The sequence below is a fragment of the Macrobrachium nipponense genome, chromosome 19 (genome assembly GCF_015104395.2).
Source record: "Macrobrachium nipponense isolate FS-2020 chromosome 19, ASM1510439v2, whole genome shotgun sequence".
Classification (NCBI taxonomy): domain Eukaryota; kingdom Metazoa; phylum Arthropoda; class Malacostraca; order Decapoda; family Palaemonidae; genus Macrobrachium; species Macrobrachium nipponense.
Window position 1 is genome coordinate 39201073 of NC_061088.1, and position 21593 is coordinate 39222665.

A 21593-nucleotide genomic window follows, 5' to 3' on the forward strand; every position below is an offset into this window, starting at 1 on the left:
ATGTAGATCATTGCCTTGACGGTTATCATGATTATGAGAAAGAAACATACTCACACAGGCTAACAAATGGATCAACAATACTTTACAAGCAAGACGTGTTTCTGATGACATGTCCAAGAGGCGTTATACCAGGAGCTAATATTGGTCTGCTGTGGATGAATGCAACACTACATCGAGGAACTACACCCATTACCGCTTAACAACATTCACACGTGGAATTCTGTTCTTTAAGAATTCTACATGGAACATCGACTTCGTCACACTGGGGATGCCGGTATTCGAAAGTAGCCTGCAAAACATATTAGGAGTTGAAGGATCAGTCCTTCAAAATAAAGAATCGCATTCGCTTGAACATTTTGGTCCTAGCTTTAGGTACCATTGCTTTGATTACAATTTTCGTCGGAGCAGTAATAGTGTTTGGGCTACATTTTAGGAGTCGACATACTGATATGAAGTTGGAACGAAATATTGAACTGTCTGTCTGACTTCACTGTCCAAAGGAGTGCTACATTTGATTTTACGGTTTGCCTAAACTCGTGATGGCCACACGGGGTTAGCTTTTCTTTTGAGCAGTTACGGAGAAAGAGACTCGAATTAAAAGAGATTTATAAGAGTGTGGTATTTCTGAATATAGTACTAAAGTCTTGAATTATCCTAAACAGGTCGATTACGTGAACTGCATATAAACTTAAAGGTATCAAAAGAAAATATGAACTCAAAATAATATCATTATGACTAATACACATATTCTATATGTATCATGGCAAAATTTTATATATATATCTAATCTCATATATTTTACTGAATGGTATTTCCACTTATGTTATAAGTATTGTATATACTAAGTATTATCATTTTTTTTTTTTTTTTTAATATATATATATTATATATATATATATATATATATATGATAGATATATATATATATATATGCAGAAGCCAGGTACTATGTCGTCCATCTAAGTAAATGGGGATACAATCCGCAATGAAGTAAAATCCTCTTGTAGTTTTAAAAATATATATCCCTTGTACAGAATTAAAGCTTTCGACCATCCACTGCGGTCTTGTTTAGTGAACAAGACCACAGTGGATGGTCGAAAGCTTTAATCCTGTACAAGGGATATATATTTTAAGCTACAAGAGGATTTTACTTCATTGTGGATTGTATTCCCATATATATATATATATATATAGATATATATATATATATATATATATATATATATATATATATATATATATATATAGATAGATATATATAGATATATATATATATATAGATATAGATATAGAGATATATATATATATATCTATATATATATATATATATATATTATATATATATATATATATATATATCTATATAGATATATAGTATATATATATATATATATATATATATATATATATATATATCTATATATATATAGATATATATATATATATATAGATATATAGATATATATATCTATATATATAGATATATAGATATATATATATATATATATCTATATATATATCTATATATATATATATAGATATATAGAGATATATATATCTATATCATATATATATATATATATATAGATATATATATATCTATGTATCTATGTTATATATATATATATATATATATATAGAATATATATATATACACATGTTTGTAGGATATATAATCACATCAAAACCCTTATTTTCATATAGAAGTTTTATCTGCTATATGTTACAAAGGTCTAATTGACTCTGTCTAATAAAAAGGAAAGAAATCACGACCTAGCAACGCAACCTACCTTGAACGGCCCCAACCGCTGGCAACTCCGCAGCTAAAACAAGTTATTAGATCTAGGCTAAAACCAAACTCTGAGATACAAAAATAGTCTTCATTTCCCCAAAAAGAGCTGACATGAAAAACTAGGAAAATAGATTAGAAATCCCAAAGACATAAAACAATTACCCCCAGAATGATCTTCTTGATTCAAAGTGTCTCACACCACCTCTTTATATAAAACCAATCAGTTCAATCACTATTTCTATTTCCCCAACACTATGAAATAAATTGTCAGTCAGAGAATTCCTTTTTTTTATTGCAGTGACATTCGAATCCATCTGTAAAAGAAACAACAATTGTCAGAACAAAAGATATGGTTACATATATTCTGAAAATGTCAAATGTTTTTTTCACTGCACTTCAGCTTCTCTCAAGGCACCTGCAAAAGTTTTAGTTTAACAAAGTCTTTTACCTTTTTGACGAATCTTCTGCACTTTCCTTCGTGACCTCGTTTCACTTTGTGTGATCTCTCATTTTAGAATTGCCGCTCTCCGTTCATGGCACCTCGTGTGTTCTCACACACGAGCACACTAAATTGTTCTGGAAAAGTCCATGAACACGCCGTGCTTCATGCACGAACAGACACATACACGACTACATCTTTCTTGCAGCACAATCATATAACTTCTTACCAACCAGGTCAACTTGCGCATCCGCGCCTTTGCTGCTGAGACTTGATAATTTTATGCTTAGTCTCGTTCCACCACCCAAAGTATTCACCAATGTCTTGAAGCTTATCCATAACACTCATGACTGTGCTGTTGCACATTCCAATCTGTTCGTGATAAAGTCCATTGCACCTTAATTTTAATTATTATCGTTATTCCATGTGCAGGTAACACTGCTGGGCCACCACCCAATCATGTCACCTGACCCGCTAGGCCGGCTCTAGTCCCAAGTTCCACATAATCTATCCTGCCACATGATTCAAGGCAACTTCCGACGCTGGTGTCCTCCTAACTCGTCAGCTACATCTAAATTTGACGGCACCGCCAATGCACACTGTGACTATCATTATCGCCACTATAACGGCTTCTGGAACTGTGTAACATTCTGCAACCAAAAAAATGTCCTCTTTGTTCTCGTCTAATGGAAGAACTGTAACTGTTTCCAGTGTATGCGGAACTTTTATCACCTCATGGTTCCCATGTAAGTGTTTCATAAACACCCTTCTTGATGAATTGTAGATTCGTTGATTTCCAGAGGAGGAACCGTAACTAAATCCTATGTAGCTAACCTTGAATATTCCGTGACTCCCAGTGCGCCTCGTAGAAGTTTCGTAATCTCTGGTTAGCCCCAGAAATCATCCTGAGACAACTCCACACGAACCATCAAAGAAATATTTTCTCTCCCTGTAGTAGTGGTAATCTGTGACTTCATCGGTCATGGTGAAGACCGAACATCTGGCGCAGTAGATCCTTAAGTGGTTTTCCACTGTCACCACTTGGGAATTCTCTTAAGTCATCGTGTGTCCAACACACACCCAACCTCAGAGTCAGTTACTAAAAACTGAAATTCCACCGACCCCTTAAAAAACACTAGAAAAGGCTTTTATCACTAACTGACAACTCAACAATTTACCCCTTATCTGATAAGTATACCAAAAACCCAGTAATATTTATACAATAATCTCCAGCAAATATAAAGTTCGACCCCATTTAAATGTTATGTATCCCAAAATAAATTCTACAACACCTCTAAAAATAACACATCATCGAAAAAAAGTAAAGCTATGAAAAAAAAACACTAATCCCACTTCCTCCCAGTTACAGATTTCCCCTAATGAAAAATAATTCAAATTCTTTTACCATATTACCAAACATATTTTGCATCACACACAAAAGTTACCGCCACAAACAAATCAGTAGCAATCCATGCATAACCCCCTAAGATTCCTCAAAACGAAATGTCATCATCTAAAATGCCAGAAAGAAGAAAACACCATGAGAATCCAACTATCAAGGGAAACATCAACATAATCTAATTTCAAGGGAAACATCAACAATAATCTAATTTCGGACACCTCTCAACAAATGACCTGTTTATTCCAAAAATCCACAAACAGTCACATTCCCCTGTTTAACTAACCTCATAGACCACGAAGTCACCATTAACCTCAAAATAAATCCTCACTAAAACGACAAAACTTCATTAATCCTCAAAAAGAAATCCTCGCTAACCTCAAATCAGCACCAGTATAAAAAATATTTATCTTCATCATATAACCACCAAAATATAACTCCAAAGAAAACCACCTCTGCGGGATATGACCTCAGAAAATCACTAAGCCCAAAATACCATCCACAAATCCTCAAAGTAACGTGGTAAATAAAACCTCATAAAACCGCAAACCAGCAGAAACCATAAAACCACAATGAACCTATACCACCGCCAAAAAACATAATACCACAATCACCACCACACTGGCTCATAAAACCCCAAATCACCACCAAAAATCATCACCACCAAAAATCATCACCACCAAAGAGATCATCGCCACCAGAAAGCCATCACCACCAAAATCATCACCACAAAAATTATCACCACCATAAAGATCATCACCACCAAACATTTAAATAATACCACATCGTTTATCCTCTCACCTAGTAACACCATAGTATTCATTATATAACACCAAATGATATCAACCTTTATCATCCCCAGAAAATTCTTATATCTCTCAACTCCACGATTTTCCCACATTGTTTTACCAAAATTATTACATCATCAGAACAATTATCCGAAATATTTACGGCGAATCGCCACAGTTGCGCATAATAAGAAAAATAGTAAAAAAAAAAAATAGTGTTAAATAAGACTGATTAACAAAACCTAAAACTCTACAGGCCTCTGTCTTCCACATTTCATCATTCATTTGTGAAACAGAGAGAAGCAAATTGCATTACCGCTTTTCATCCTCGATATATACATTAATCTAGACAGGTCTGTCTTCTCATCCAAGACTAAAAACATGTTTCTTCTCTTTTCTTCAATAAGCCTAAAAAGACTCAAATTTTCGACCTAACTAATAATTTAAATCATTTCTCACATTGACCTTCAAGAACACGTTATTTCCAACAGCAACTTTAACGTCTTTAGCATTTCTTCTTTCCACCATTTCTCGTGCCTTCTGCTGCTTTGTGCTTTAGAGGGAAAATCTCCACTACCCCCGTTAGTTCACCTATTATCACCAACAAAGACCTGTAGCCATACCCTCATTCACAGAAATTCCCCAAAATATCCATGTGTACTACTCTCTGAAAAGGTCTACTGGGTATCGGATATGCCCATAATTTGCAAGAAGCCACCCTTGCTGGTTTGCAAACATTGCACACTACACAATTTTTCACAAAATTTTCCACGTCTGCCCACATATTCTTCCAAAATATATTTATTACGTATCTCATTATACGTCTTTTCTATGCTCAAATCTAGACTGCCAAACTTGCAATGTACCAATGTAAAACTACAGGAATTAGGACTTTCAGAATCACGATCTGTGTTTTATCCACTTCCCTTTCACTCGTCCCCAGTTTATAATTATTCTTTCTAACCAACAGACTACCCTCTAATTCAAAACCTGAAAAAGGCAACTTATAATACTTTCTCACTAATTCACCTCTAAGGAACGCTTTTGCGTCTGCTAAAATTTTATCCTCATCTTACCTCTGCTCTATCAAACTAATATTCCATTATATAGAATCACTGGTAACACCCCAATCTGAAATCCTTCCATATCATAGAAACTTCTATTAAAGTATCTGCTATCACATTGTCTGCCCTCTATGTATTTGAGCTTTCCAACAAAATCTGTATTTGTTAGAAACCATGGAGCTCATTTAGTCGACAGATCTGGCTTATTAAAAAGATCTAACAATCGTTTGTAGTCTGTAAGAACTTCTACCTTATTCCTCATTAACATATTAAAGTGAACCAAATTTGATAGTACAGTGAAAACTTCCTTATACACGGTAGCCATTAACCTTTCATTGTGACCCTTTGTCTTAAATTTCCTGCTATAATAACCTATTGGATGAAATTTACCTTCAAATTTCTGCATAAGGCAGGAGCCTATACCATCCTGACTTGCATCTGTTACTAATGTGAAAAGTTCGCTGAAATCCAGAAATTTTAGAACTGGGGGATTCATTAATGCATCCTTAACTTTCTGAAAAACTACCTGTTGCAGTTCCCCCCAAGAAAATTGAATATTCTCTCGCAACACATCTGTTAAAGCAGCTGCCAAAATAGAAAAATCTTTCGCAAAAAGGTGGAGAAAGCTAGCCATCCCCAAAAAGGAACAGGCTTGCTTTTTCGTCTTTGGGACAGAAAAATCTGCGATTGTTTGGACGTCATCGTCATTTACTCACTCCAACTCCTTCTAGATATGACATGACCTAAATATGTAATCTGCTTCTTTAAGAAATCACTCTTGGCTAACTTCCTTGAGCCCTTCCATATAGTGTTCGAATTAGCCTGTTGCATTCAATAAATCATTTCATGTACACAAAAACATTCTTGCCCAACAGCCCATGCAAAACTGTTCACTAACCTCGTTAAAGTCATAAGACCACCTGATAAACCAAAAGGCATCCTCATAAACTCGAAATGCCCCTTGGGCAATGAGATTGCGGTAAATTCCTGACTATCTACACTAAGAGGAACCTGCAAAAAATTCCTGCATAAGGTCTATTAAAGAGTAGGTATTACATCCCCAAAATTTCAACAAAAAAGGTCTGGTTACGCAGACAGCCGGATAACAGTCAGGAATTTTCTTTGCATTCAATTTACGGAAATCTACACAGACTCGGACTGAACCATCCTTCTTAAGCACCGCCAACGAGAGGAAGGTGTATGGGGACACACTTGGCCTAATAATTCCCTCCTCCTCCCATTTACTAACCTGTTCCCTTATTTTGTAGGATATACAGTATGCGGGAATAAAGATGAGTTTGGTCCACTCTTCCAGATTTACCATATGTTCTAACACCTTAGTCAACCCTAACTTATCCCCTTTTAAAACCAGTATATCCCCAGATTCAGCCAGAACAACTTTTAAAACTTCTACATGCTCTTTGTAGTCTGCATTGGCTAAGTGATCCCTAAAGATTTTCTTCTTCATTTGCATTACCTCCTCTGAAAACTCAGTTTTCCCCTATACAATAGCCACTGAACCACTATACTCATTCCAATCCTGGAGGTCTACCATATAAGTATTCTTCTGGTATTTCCCAACAGAATCATTACATTTCAATAATTCCACCCATGTGACTCCTGTATATGATACCCTGTTTTACTGACACTGTGCTGATAACTCCTTTTAATTTTTCTCTACCCTCAATTATACACACCTCTTTGGACATTTTCACTTCCCTCAACCTGACTTTCACCATAGTCATTGTACCTGGATTTAAAATAACATCCTCAGACAAAGCACATTTATATCCATTATCCCCATGGCCATCATACACAGCAACCAACGTGACAAGTTATTCACCTCATGTTCCACATCCACATGAATATCACTCAAGATTATATAAGCATCCCCCCATACCATCAACCATAACCCCCATGTTAGTATCAGTATCATCATTGTTATCAATATCACCGTTATTAACAATACCACCATTATTCTCACCAATATCACCATTATTATCACTAATATCACCAATATCGCCATTATTATCACCAGTATTAACACCATTATCACCCATGTTAACCACAGTATCCTTATTTACCTCAGTTCCATGTATACCCACATACGGAATAAAAGCACTCTGTATCCCAACCGTTATGCCACTAACTCCTGTATGGACCAATATCCTGGTTTCTCCTGCATGTAGGATGGCCCAAAAAGTCTGTTGCCCAATGCAACTCCTTTGATCACCAAAAATGGTTCTACTAACACCCAGTCACCCAGAGAGAACCATGCTCCTATAAAACCCAAGGTATTTAATATATGGGCTTGCACATCACAGTCTCTGTTGAGGGTTTCAGAGAGTATTGGGAGAACATGGACTGATATAGACCATAATCTATTAAATTAACTGAAGCTCCCATAGCTACAAAAATTGGGAATTTTACATCACCCTTGTACTATCGGTCTGGGTTCTGAGGCATCCCCCACGAGACCGCAATGGCACATACGAATCATCTGTACCCTTTTTGTTGATCGGGTTTCTCTAGGTCCCTTTGAGTAACCTGCTTTGGGAGCTTTTGTATCTGAGCTTCCAGAGTTCTAGGGTGTTGGTCTTGCATCCCTCCATTTCTGAGACGGACAAGACCGACAAAAGTGATCTACACTTTTGCATACTCCACAGTATTTTACTCTGTATTGTTTCTTGGTGTACCCCTGCCAATTGCAATTGGAACAACGCAATTGTTGCCCTGGAGCCATAGATCCCCTATTATATTCTACTTTGGCACACAATCACGGGGAAGGGAAACTTAAACTCCCTTTGTGTTAGGTTCCTTGGACTAGTCACATTAAAATAAATGTACTGTCCACTGTGGGGGATTTGGACATGTGCTTCTCAACCAGAGAATAGATCAATTCCTCATCTGATGTATGTTTGATCTTCTTATCAATGCTGTCTACAATGCCGTCCAGGACATCGCGGAGAAGCCAGGAAAAGTGCAACAGTCTGTGCAAGTTATCAAGGTAGATATTATCATTTACACATGTGGAATTTTTTCAATTTTGATCTTTCCTAGTCTTGTAGAAACCTCCAAGGTCTCTCACCATATCCCCGTGTTCCTTTGTACCATAGGCTCAGAAATGCTTGTAGTTGGGTACATGACTGGCCTTTTGTGTACTGAAATATACGGCAGCGATGCGTTAAATACCCTTTATTAGAATCCAACAAGGCTTTAGCCTCTCTGAACTCCTCTGCATCACTTTTAATTCCCGTGGCATTTAAAAAATTATTCACTCTTTCTATAAAAATCTGCACTGGCTAAAAAAGAATGCCATCCACAATACTCGGAAATGGGCGAACTCCCAATGCAATTGCAGTGAATTAATGAAGCAAAGCCTGATCTTTTTTGTTTCCTTCTGCCATTTTGTATAACTTAGAGAAACCCTCAGCATCTAGGATTCGACTGGATCTTAATATTATTTGAATACCAACAATACTCCCCAAATCCTTCACAAATCACAAAAAATATACTATATGAACCCCTGACACAAAATTTCCAGAGTGAATATACCCTGAACTCTACAGGAAGAAAAACACCCTTTTTACTCTCACAGCTAAGGTTACCTCACCAGCTGATTGAAATATAGGCCATGAGCACGAGAGAGGGAGAAAAAAAAAGACTCGATGTCTCGTTGATACCCAAGGATTTCTGCTGATCTCACCCAAATCTTGGGTGCCCTCAGACCTCAAGCTGCTAGCTCGCATTAACCCATATGTCTTGTTCTCCTCACTAGTTGCATGCACTATCGCACACTCACGTAAAAAAAAAAAAAATGAAACACGTCAGAGCAGTACATTCCCTTTACTATGTCGGGATCTGCCCAAATCATCTGCTGATGACACGAGTCTTTTTCTCCGCACCACAGCAGCTAGATGAAGATTGCAACTGAGTCCGTACCTCTCTAGAAAAAATGCGTGTTATCAACCTTTTTCTGTAGGGAGTGTAATATATATATATATATATAATATATATATATATATATATATATATATATATATATATATATATATATATATATGTATATATGTGTGTGTGTGTATATCTGTGTGTGTGTTTGTGTATGTATATATACACATGTGTGTATGTGAGTGTATATCTGTGTGTATTTGTGCAGATAATAATTTCCTCCCTCATGGGATCGAACCACCGTCCAGCGGACAGGGACGGTGGTTCGATCCCATGAGGGGACGAAATTATTATCAACTATCATATGTATATATATATATATATATATATATATATGTATATATACATATATATATATATATATATATATATATATATTTATATATATATATATATATAGTACTAAAGTTGAAGGCGGTTGCTTGAAACCAGATAAGCATCATCGGAGGGTGGAGAGATACCAAAATCCTTTAAAGTTATGTATTTATTGCTGACGTTTCAGGACCATGTGTCCCATTTTCGAAGCTAAAAAATTAAAAGAATAACAGAATTAAAATGAGACTCAGATTAAAACATGATAAAAAGTTATTTCTTAACAAAATGCAAATTAGGTACAAGAGAAGGGAACAGCGATTACCAAGTAGTGCTGAAGGCAAAAGCTGAGTGACTGTCAGGGTCCGTTTTGGTGCCGACGGAAACTCAAGAGAGGTACAGAAGAGTTGACGTGGACTGAGTATTTAAGGTTGGGAACCAGTTGTTTGATAAAAAGAGATTGGAGTATTGCCAATTGGTGTTCGTTTGGAGCTTTGACCCCCTATGATTTTGAAATCCTTGTAATTTATATTGTATTTGCATTTTTTCCCATGATCTCTAATACAGGAAAATTCGGGGTTTGATAGTTTGACACCCGTACGATAGCTAACGCCACGATGGGAATCTAATCTTACCTTTAACAACCTCTGGGTGGAGCCCACGTACTTCCCCAGGTCACATCTGGGGCAATTAAACAAATATATGACTCTCGAGGTCATCAAAGGAAGCAGACTCTCTTTATATTTAAACAAGGACTTGATGGTCATTGGGTTACATGGGATCAATTTTAAGTTGACCTGCCGGTAGGTATTTGCTTACAATAATCCCAGTTCTTGATAAAAATGGCTATCATAGATTAGGGGGACACTAGCTTAAAGATGTAGTTTTGGGTACCGTTGGCAGTTCAAAACTTTGGGTGGAAGATATTATTTAGAAATTTTCGCAATTGTTTGTAAAAGAGTTCTGATGGAAAACAGTTTATTTACAAAGTACTGATGGAGAAACGTAATTTCTTCATGAAACGTATGCCACCCGGATGTTAAAGTAAACGCTCTGTGGAAGAGAGTAGACAGGGAATTTAACTTGAAATTAAAAAAGCAGTGGCTATAAAAGTTAGAACCCAGACCAGTAACCGTTCTCTTTCAAAAAACAGTGGTATTAAAATGTTCGTCAAGTCTAAAAACCAACACATCAAGGAAGGGCACTTTATTTTCATTTTCATATTCAATTGTGAACTTGATATTTGGATGCATTTCATTGGCAAGTTCGAGGAATTCGTCTGCCCGATCTTTATTTCTAAATAAGAGGAATGTGTCGTCAACAAATCTGCTATAAAATAGAGGGTGACAAGCCAGAGGGCAGCCGTCCAGCAACTGCTCCTCCAGGGAGCACATGAAAATATTAGCAAAAGTGGGGCCTAAAGGTGATCCCATGGCCATACCATCGACTTGTACGTATGCTTTTCCATTAAAAATGAAGGCAGTGTCCAGCACCGCCAACTGAAGTAACTTTTTAAAATCCGTGATATTAGAATTATTAAAAAGAACATCTGGGTTTGGAAAAATTCGATTTAAAATAATTTCAATTGTTTCTTCCACTGGGATATTAGTAAAAAGTGACTCGACATCCAGACTAGTCATAAAAAGGTCCGAGTCTTGTGGTAAAACCAAAATCCTTTCTTTAAAGTTTTCCCTTTTCTGAATTTTTTAATGCTATACCTCATTAGAAGTTAAAGGAGCTAAAAGTGGGACAAGAAATTTGGCCAATTTATAATTAGGGGTATCATATGAGGTGAGTATGGGTCTCATTGGGATACCTTCCTTGTGAATCTTAGGTAACCCATACATTACTCCGAACGAAGCACCTGTACTGTATAGCAATTCGTAAGTGTCGGTACTGATAATATTACGGTCTTTTAGGCTTTTAAGAAAACGGTTTATTCGATCCTCTACTTTAAAAATGGTTGAGTATTGAGGTTCACCTATTTTTTGGAATTTTGTTTCTTCACCCAAAATATTTTCCATTTTTGATACATATTCCTGTTTGTTTAGAATTACAGTACCTTTTCCTTTATCCGGTCTGGTTATTATCAACTCATCATGTTTACCCAGTTCTTTGAGGATATTTAGATCATTTTAGAAAAGAATGGTGTCCATCGTGTAGTTGAATATGAAAATGAAAATAAACTGCCCTTCCTTGATGTGTTGGTTTTTAGACTTGACGAACATTTTAATACCACTGTTTTTAGAAAGAGAACGTTTACTGGTCTGGGTTCTAACTTTTATAGCCACTGCTTTTTTAATTTCAAGTTAAATTCCCTGTCTACTCTCTTCCACAGAGCGTTTACTTTAACATCCGGGTGGAATACGTTTCATGAAGAAATTACGTTTCTCCATCAGTACTTTGTAAATAACTGTTATCCATCAGAACTCTTTTACAAACAATTGCGAAAATTTCTAAATAATATCTTCCACCCAAAGTTTGAACTGCCAACGGTACCAAAACTACATCTTTACGCTAGTGTCCCCCTAATCTATGATAGCCATTTTTATCAAGAACTGGGATTTATTGTAAGCAAATACCTACCGGCAGTCAACTTAAAATTGATCCCATGTAACCCAATGACCATCAAGTCCTTGTTTAAATATAAAGAGAGTCTGCTTCCTTTGATGACCTCGAGAGTCATATATTTGTTTAATTGCCCCAGATGTGACCTGGGGAAGTACGTGGGAGGTCCACCCAGAGTTGGTTGTTAAAGGTAAGATTAGATTCCCATCGTGGCGTTAGCTATCGTACGGGTGTCAAACTATCAAACCCCGAATTTTCCTGTATTAGAGAATCATGGGAAAAAATGCAAATACAATATAAATTACAAGGATTTCAAAATCATAGCAAAGCTCCAAACGAACACCAATTGGCAATACTCCAATCTCTTTTATCAAACAACTGGTTCCCCAATTAAATACTCAGTCCACGTCAACTCCTCTGTACCTCTCTTGAGTTTCCGTCGGCACCAAACGGACCCTGACAGTCACTCAGCTTTGCCTTCAGCACTACTTGGTAATCGCTGTTCCCTTCTCTTGTACCTAATTTGCATTTTGTTAAGAAATAACTTTTTATCATGTTTTAATCTGAGTCTCATTTTAATTCTGTTATTCTTTTAATTTGTTTTTTAGCTTCGAAAATGGGACACATGGTCCTGAAACGTCAGCAATAAATACATAACTTTAAAGGATTTTGGTATCTCTCCACCCTCCGATGATATATATATATATATATATATATATGATATATAATATATATACTATATTTGATAGATAATAGATAAGATTTCCATCTATATAAAGGGTTTATATTACTGTGCCATTTGCGAAAGAGGTTAATGATTCTCGTGACTAAAAAAATTACACTAAATTCGAGGAAAAGAGATTATCATCTCCGATAGACCAAGCATAAAACACTTTTTTGTTCGGCAGAGTATTCTGAATTTTAAACTTATATAGGAGATTGTAGGGTACTGTCATTAAATATTCTTTTTTTTATGGAGAACATGTCCCATTTTAAGACGTTTTTCAATAGGTTGCAATTTATTAAACTCCCTTTCTTTTGATGTTTCATCTACAATATCTTGGTTGTGACAAAAACTCATGGTTATATACACAACTTTATTTTTGGTCACTGTTTGTCTTTCAGTTGGAAAAGAAGCTAATTAAAATAAAGCCATAATCCACTACAACCTTACAAGAAAATTTGTTACTACCTCGAATCGTACTGATTTTTAATAAACAGTTCTTTTATCTTAACAATTGACATATCTTAAAAACTACCCACCACCATTAAAAGCCACATATATAAACTGCAATAATTATCTTTCAATTTATTCAGAGAGCTACCTCTATTAAGATATCCCAATGTACTTATTTGGTGTACCTTCTGAAATTATTGAAAGCTTTATCTTAACCAAGGATACAAACCGTGCCTTCATGACACAGTTGCCTAACGCCTCTATGAAAATGTGACATCATTCATACCAGTAGGCTTTGTTAATAATATCGTCTGCGTGAACTGAATCCCAGGTTACAATTCGAAACTGGAATGGAAAATTGTATACTTAAATCTAGCAACTACAAATCACACAAGGTTAGATGAATAAAGGTTGGTTAAAAAATTCACAAAGGGACTCTTAAAATAAAAATAGAGTAGGCAAGAAGACTATTGTGCTGTATTTCAGTGCGTACATTTTAATCACTTCTGAACCGTGAACAATTTCTCAATACAAATTTAAAATGATATTTAAACAAAATATTCAATTATAATTTTTAAATATAGGGAATAATGTAGCGCAAGACATTCTCATAATATTCTTAAACCTCTAAATAAAATAATATATATACTATATATATATATACATATATATATAGTATATCTATATATATATATGTATATATATAATATATTTATATAGATATATATATATATATATATATATATATATATATAATATATATATATATATATATATATATATATATATATATATATTATATATATATATATATATATATATATATATATATATATATATGATATATATTATATATATTATATATAATATATAATATATATATTATAATAATATATATATAGATATATAATATATATATATATATATATATATATATATATAATATATATATATAGATAGATAGATATATTATTATATATATATATATAATTATACATAATAAATATTAAAAAACCAAAAAATAAAAAAAAACAAAAAAACATATATATATCTAATAAAAGGAGCCCATAAAAACACCAAAATATAGAGAGGAAAGTACTATTTCAGAGATTGCTGTCTCTCTCTTCAGGTATATGAATGAGAAAAGTTTACAGAAAAGGTGGTACGAAAAACGACATCTTCGTGCTACGCAGAGTGATATATGGAACTCAGTCTAATCTTCGCCTCCTCACTACGGACCACATATACTGGAATCTGATTTCATTATGTTCCGACATTGCTGCCTATAATAGCGTGACTTCTTTTCCAACAGGAAACTTTTACCGCAAGTTAAATAACCTAATAGACAATAGCACATGGAATAATCTTGAACAACAAGACAAAGTTCTAAACTTATCCAACACCCCCTTACTGTAAATCAACATTTAGTTTTAAATTTAGGATTATCCTTTGCCCTTATGCCAGACCGCAAAAACAACTTAGACTTCATAGTGGCTTTTGATAAATTCATATCTGACAAAAACTACAGCCGTGAAGAAATATCCTGTTCCCCCCAGATTCATGATAGCTATCCACTCGCTAAAAAAGTTAGATGTTATAATAAGTAGATCCGACAAAGACGGCAAAAATCGTAATAATGGACAAAGACTTCTACCTCGACAAAATCAACCAGCTCCTTAGCGACACTAACACTTACGAAAAACAGGAAAAATCCACTCCTAAACGTTCCCACAGAATTTTTTCGGAAAGTAAGATTAATTGGCCAAGACAAAAAGAGTATTGAACTATTAGAGAAATTTAAAGTAATTAATCCTAAATTACCCTACTTTTATGGCCTTCCCAAAACTCACAAGACAATCTTCCATTCAGACCCATCGTTTCATGCGCCGGAGCTTTCAATTACAAAATTTCTAAATGGTTAGCTGGCCTCCTTTCTTCTTTTTTAGGCACGTTTTCTTTTCTCCCAGTCACATTAAAACATTCGGAAGATTTTGTCAACAAATTCAGAGAGAGCACATATACCTCTTCACAACATAAAACGTTTAAGCCTCGACGTAGACTCCCTATTCACAAAAGTACCAGTGCAGGACGTTCTTCAGTTTTTAAGGGAAAAATTATCCCCCTATTCAGATCATTTCCCATTGGCGCTTGACAAAATAATAAAGTTAGTTGAATTATGTGCATCTAATAACGTATTTTCATTCGGGGAATCATTCTACAAGCAAAAAATTCGGGTGTAGTATGGGTAGTCCTTTAAGTCCGTTTAGCCAATCTGTACATGGAATACTTTGAAACTACAGTAATAAATGCAATTAAAAAACCCAAAATCATGCTGTGGATGAGATACGTGGATGATATTCTAACATTTTGGGATAATAGGTGGGGTAATGTTAATGAATTCCTCTCAAAATTAAACGCATTAGTGCCCAGCATCAAATTTAAAGTTGAATGGGAAACAGACAACAAAATTCCTTTTCTTGATGTTTTAATAATCAGAGACACGACAGAATACAAATTTACCATATACAGAAAACCAACATTCTCACTTTCATATATTCACTACTTTAGCTATCACGACATTACTATCAAGATAGGCGTAGCTAGCAACCTATTCTTAAGAGCCTTACGAATTTGTTCCCCAGATTTCCTGGAAAAAGAATTTGAACTAATTCGCAAGCAACTTTCATCTTTAAAGTATCCTGACCATTTAATTGAGAAAGCAATTCAAAAAGCAAACGTAATTTTCTACCGACCCCCTAAAGACAAGACCAGAGACACACCCAACAATAAAATAAAAATTCCTCACCTGGAGACGATTAAAAGAGTAATGCACACCCTTGGGAAATCCAACCCTTTTGCATTTACCTACCCAAACACCTTAGCCAAATCCCTGATTAACGTCCAACAAAAGACATCTCCCAAGGACTCTGGGGTCTATGAGATCCCATGCCAAGACTGTGACCAATCTTACATCGGATTTACAGGTAAATCACTTCCCCAGAGATTAATACACACAAACGGTCAGTTAGGTATGGACAACAGAACTCGGCTATTTTCAACCATATAAATGAACATAACCATAGAATAAACTGGAATTTGTCACGTGTAATTTATAGCAGCAACTGCCGGTACAAGAGTCAAATGATGGAATCGGCCTTAATAAAAGAGAAGCAGGTAATGAACATCTCAAAAGGGGCGTGGATTTCGGATGTCGTCGACGAAGTTTTTATTCAACCAACGCTTAAGAAGATTAAAGGAAGATTATCAGCGGGGGTGACCTAAATTGGCTTACTTGTGGACGGATCTCTTGGTATAAATACCACCTTTTCTGTAAACTTTTCTCATTCATATACCTGAAGAGAGAGACAGCAGTCTCTGAAATATAGTACTTTCCTCTCTATATTTTGGTGTTTTTATGGGCTCCTTTTATTAGATGGAATTCTGTTGTTACAGAACACTTTTTTACCAGTCATATATATATATATATATATAATATATATATATATATATATATATATATATATATATATATATATATATATATATAACTGAATCACGAAAGTTTTAAACAAAGGTATAAGCCTCGAAGGAAAGATAAACTCCGTTGTTTATCTTTCTTTCGTGGCTTATACCTTTTTATATATATATATATATATATATATATATATATATATATATATATATATACATATATATATATATATATATATATATATATATATACATATATATATATATATATATATATATAGATATATATATATATATATATATATATATATATATATATATGTATATATATATATATATATATATATATATGTGTGTGTATAATATATATATACATATATATATATATATATATATATATATATATATATATATATATATATATATATATATATGACATTTCACGGGCAAACCAATTTTCGAGAGAAGATTCTTGGATTTCTGTGTAAATGAAAAATTCAAAGCTATCTTAAAATGACGTCACTGATCTGGATAGAATTTGGTGATCAGTTTCACAACTAATTAAATCTACTGAGTACTCTTGGACGAAGAATACGAGTTGTTTATGGCACATATACTTTTACATTCATCCTCTACTCCTCAGAAAACCAACAATGCTGAACTAAATAATCGACAACGGAACTTATCCACTGTTCAAGGCTAAACTAGATATCATAAATATCATAGATATCAGAATTAGTCCATGTAAATAGATTGACAGCTTTTGTTAAAGAAAACAAGTAACCCTGAAATGTATTAAAAGAGAGAGTATAATTCCACTATGTGATGTAAGTAACTAGTGAGTTTCTACATGTTAACATAACTAATCAAAGCATACAGACCAACCCAACTTTTCTTAAGAAAAAACTAAAGCTCCTAAAGACCCTATAGAAATAAAAATGTCACAAGGGTCATGGGGTAACTAGTGATCTCAGACATTTCAATGACTAATCTAAGCATACGGACAGAATCAACTTTTTATTAGAAAGAGAAAGAAAAGAACGGAATATGTTACATTCAATGGACTTGTAAAATGTTCAACGTGATTGTGATAATGGCTAATCAAAGCACATGATGTGTCAACTGGTCTTGGCAAAGACTTGAACTCGACTAGTAAAGTCTTGCTTCATTATGCTGAAAGAGATCAAAATTATGTTTGTTTATGTCTCTTGAGAAATGTTACTAAGATTCTCAAAACCAGCATGCAGTTTGATTGAGTGGTTTACTGTAGCAAAGGGAAACTTTCAAAATTAACGTCTACCTTTACTACTGAAATCTAGATTTTCAACCATACTTCAGTGCACGATATTACTATGATTACGTAATACCTTCGTATTTATTAAAAACTCAAGAAATGTCTTTTTACTCATAAACTTCATTTCAATTGTGCATGGTTGTTCTCAAGTAGCTGAGGTAGGACTTTGAATATAATACTCTCTCTCATTATGTTCGCTTTGGTTTGAATTTCATTTGGTGAGCTTTAATAACATACCATTGAATTAGATTTAATTTGGCCATGTCAGTGACCTACCATTTGTATTCTGGATGCTAGAAACTTTACATTTGAGAGCTATATTTAGATTTCCTTGCTGGATTAATATTAAGAAAACAAATAATTTATTATTGTGGTCCTTTGCCACTGTAATTTAGAAAGACTCAGAGCTGACGTTTATGTTATATTTTAATTGGGGTTTTACTTTAATTGGCTAATATAATATGATTCTTCTAAAATGAAATATCCATTTGCTTATTTTAGTCAACTGTCTTGGTAATTCATTTATTCTACACTCGGAATTGAGTTTACTTATAAGCAATATATTTCACTGATTTCCTTCCATTTATATTTATCTAAGCAAAATCCGATTTGATCACTGTGGTTTCCTGAAGTAAATGTTCTCCAGACTCCGTTTTCTGAAATTCAGTTTATATTCTATATCATGATTTCAACTTGTCATTCCGAATCGATTTCATTTGCGGGATTTGTCGTCGCCCTCATCGATGGGATGTCAGGGCTCCTGCTGTCACTGCAGCTCATACAGGACGTCCTTTCCAGGGCTTCAGCCTCGTCTAGGGTCTGAGGGAGAGGCCGTCCAGCGGTCTCCGGCAGGAGAAGCGAGGAAAAAGCCCCTATGCAGCCCAGGCTTCCTAAGACAAGATAGCTGTGCCAAGGTTTTTCCTGTGGATAGAAAAACACGTGTTAAGATAAATATTAATTCAACTGGGTTGCTTCAGTTTTGCAAACTGTACTCTTCTAGTTAATTTACTCTTTGGTTAAATGGGTGCATAGAATTCTTGATCTATCTCTAGCACGATACAATCCATTACTATCAATGGCCAGTACTAATAATGACCTCGATGAGGTATTTTCTCAGCCTTGGACACTGGAGTTAATTTACAAGTAATCTGCAGATCATGTGCTATATTTGCGTATTCCACACTCATCTGCTAGAATTTCCTTTCTACCTTAACTCGACAGAGCTCCGTGTATTTGACTCTCACTAAATTCCGTTTTATTGCCTCTTCGACTAAAGTCCTTACTCCCATCCAATATTTATGATAGTCCCCTGAAATTCTTTAATAATAAAAAATCCATCGCATCAGTCAAGATACATTTAGGCCTCTCCTCTTTGGCTTTGACTCGGATGGCCCCTAGCCCTTCCCAAGTTAACCCCCTTTACAGATTCTACTGTATCAAAAGTTTCATGACTGACAAAGGTTGCAGACAGGCTCTTAGGAAACATCCCCAAGCACACATCCTTAGATCATTTATGTTTATACAGACAGTAATCGTTTGCACTGAGCCAACTCGAGGGTATCAGCCTATAAGTTCTTACGAGGCAGGTTATTTCCCTGGCCATTGGGTCCCAACTTGCCTGAACGAATTATACCAATCACCTGTTGAAATAGCAGTTGAACCTTAAACTGAACTTTTACCAAAAGAAAGAGAAAATCCCAGCTTTAAAGACTCTTGCTTTAATAAAATCCTCGAATGAGCCCCATTGCCTCAAGATCTCACACAGTAAATGTCTCCCACCCATAATCTTGAACGTGATAACTTGTTAAAAGCTACCTGCTAGCAGAGCTCAGATACCCCCACAGAGGCAGATATTGCTAGTTCAGTAATTAACATTGTTCTGAAGCATTAATTCGTAAAGACTGGGCCTCGTGTAGTGATTTACTGAAACTTAATATGTTCCTGACGTGGTTAGAATTTAAAGATATGTGAATATTTCCTTAGTTGCAAAGTGCTCGGTGAGCATCATAGGTAACAAAAATTTTGCTTATCGTTTTCAACATACCATTGCCAGCACGATGCTCGGAGTAGCAACATTGAAAGAGGATGCAATCAATGAGGCAACACCAGTAGCACAGGTTCGGATCGGCGTTGGATGAAGCTCAGCGGCCTGCAGATAAGTCACCAGGAAGGTAATGGAAGTGCAAAACTTCGCCAGCAGGACAAGAGCCTGCACACCCAAGATGTTCTCCTCGTAATCTATAAAAAATGGAATGTTTCAAGTTTTTATTCTCAATGGATTCTTTGAAATAGAGGACTCGAGCAACGAAGATTTGTAATCAAGCTAACCAAGGAATCAGGAGTTAACACCTGGAAGATGTCCTTCTCGATGATTCGAAACAAGCTTTCTTTGGATTAAAAACTTCTTTATTCATCTTGCAATTTCGCCATTCTTACTTCTTTCAGTTGGCTACTTGCTTATTTTATTTCGTAGATTTTAAGTTGGTACATTCAAGATAATAATTCCGACATTGTAAAGAAACCCTTATTTAAAGTTAGTATGTACTCCATAAAGTTGTGATGTAACAAGTCAGAGCTGAAATTCAAGGTCTTTTTTATTTCTTTTTTTTTCTTTTTTTTCTTTTTTTGTCCCTAAACAACATTGGATTCGATTCATTATGCACATCCATCTGTTTTCTTAAGCGAGGTCTAATACGAAAAGTCAACGAGTCTTAGTTTAGAAAGTTTACCTTTGTAACTGACTGTTGGTTCACTTATTAATATATTAAATCTACTGTTATGGCAATAAAGACTTCTAGCAATTTACAAATGATTATTTTGTATTATTTCTATGAATTGGCACGGATGTAGATCTTAATGAATAAGTATCTGATAAGGGTATAGTCTAAAATCTTTACCAAAGGAAGAATAGATAATATTCAAATATTATCTAGAGCAGAAGTGACTTTGATTGTTACCTGAAATCATTGTTGTAAACGAGAATGATATCTATTTTAGCATTCAGACAGACAAGAGTTGAGCCAAAATATCTTAAATAAGAAGAAATTACAACTTTGGAGTACCTTGGCCAAGAAGGGCAGCCGTAATCAAGAGCGCTGTTGCACATATGGACATAACGCTGGTATGCAGGGACCGCCTCCCAACCCTCCTAAGTAACAGAGGTACGAGCAGATTGGCGGGAACTTCCACGACCGACGTGAAGAAGAACCCCAAGAACGGGTTCGTGAAGACCAATGAGTATTTCATGAAGATACTGAAGTAGATTGTCTGATTGACCGTCCTGAATGAAACAAAGAATGACTAGTCATATATTTGTTTACTTAAAATCAGTCCAGTTT

At 35.0% G+C, this 21593-nt stretch overlaps 1 protein-coding gene across 1 annotated transcript in view; it reads right to left on the reverse strand.

Annotated features, from left to right (window-relative positions):
- Positions 1 to 17408: 17408 nt before the first annotated feature.
- The window catches only part of LOC135216415 (beta-alanine transporter-like), a 74370-nt gene continuing 70185 nt past the window's right edge, over positions 17409 to 21593 (reverse strand). The window contains exons 9-11 of the mRNA XM_064251717.1: positions 21318 to 21535; positions 20300 to 20493; positions 17409 to 19176 (exon numbers count right to left, since the gene is read on the reverse strand). Of these exons, the coding sequence (XP_064107787.1) occupies positions 18952 to 19176; positions 20300 to 20493; positions 21318 to 21535 (637 nt within the window). The 3' untranslated portion in view covers positions 17409 to 18951. The remainder of the gene's footprint in view (positions 19177 to 20299; positions 20494 to 21317; positions 21536 to 21593) is intronic.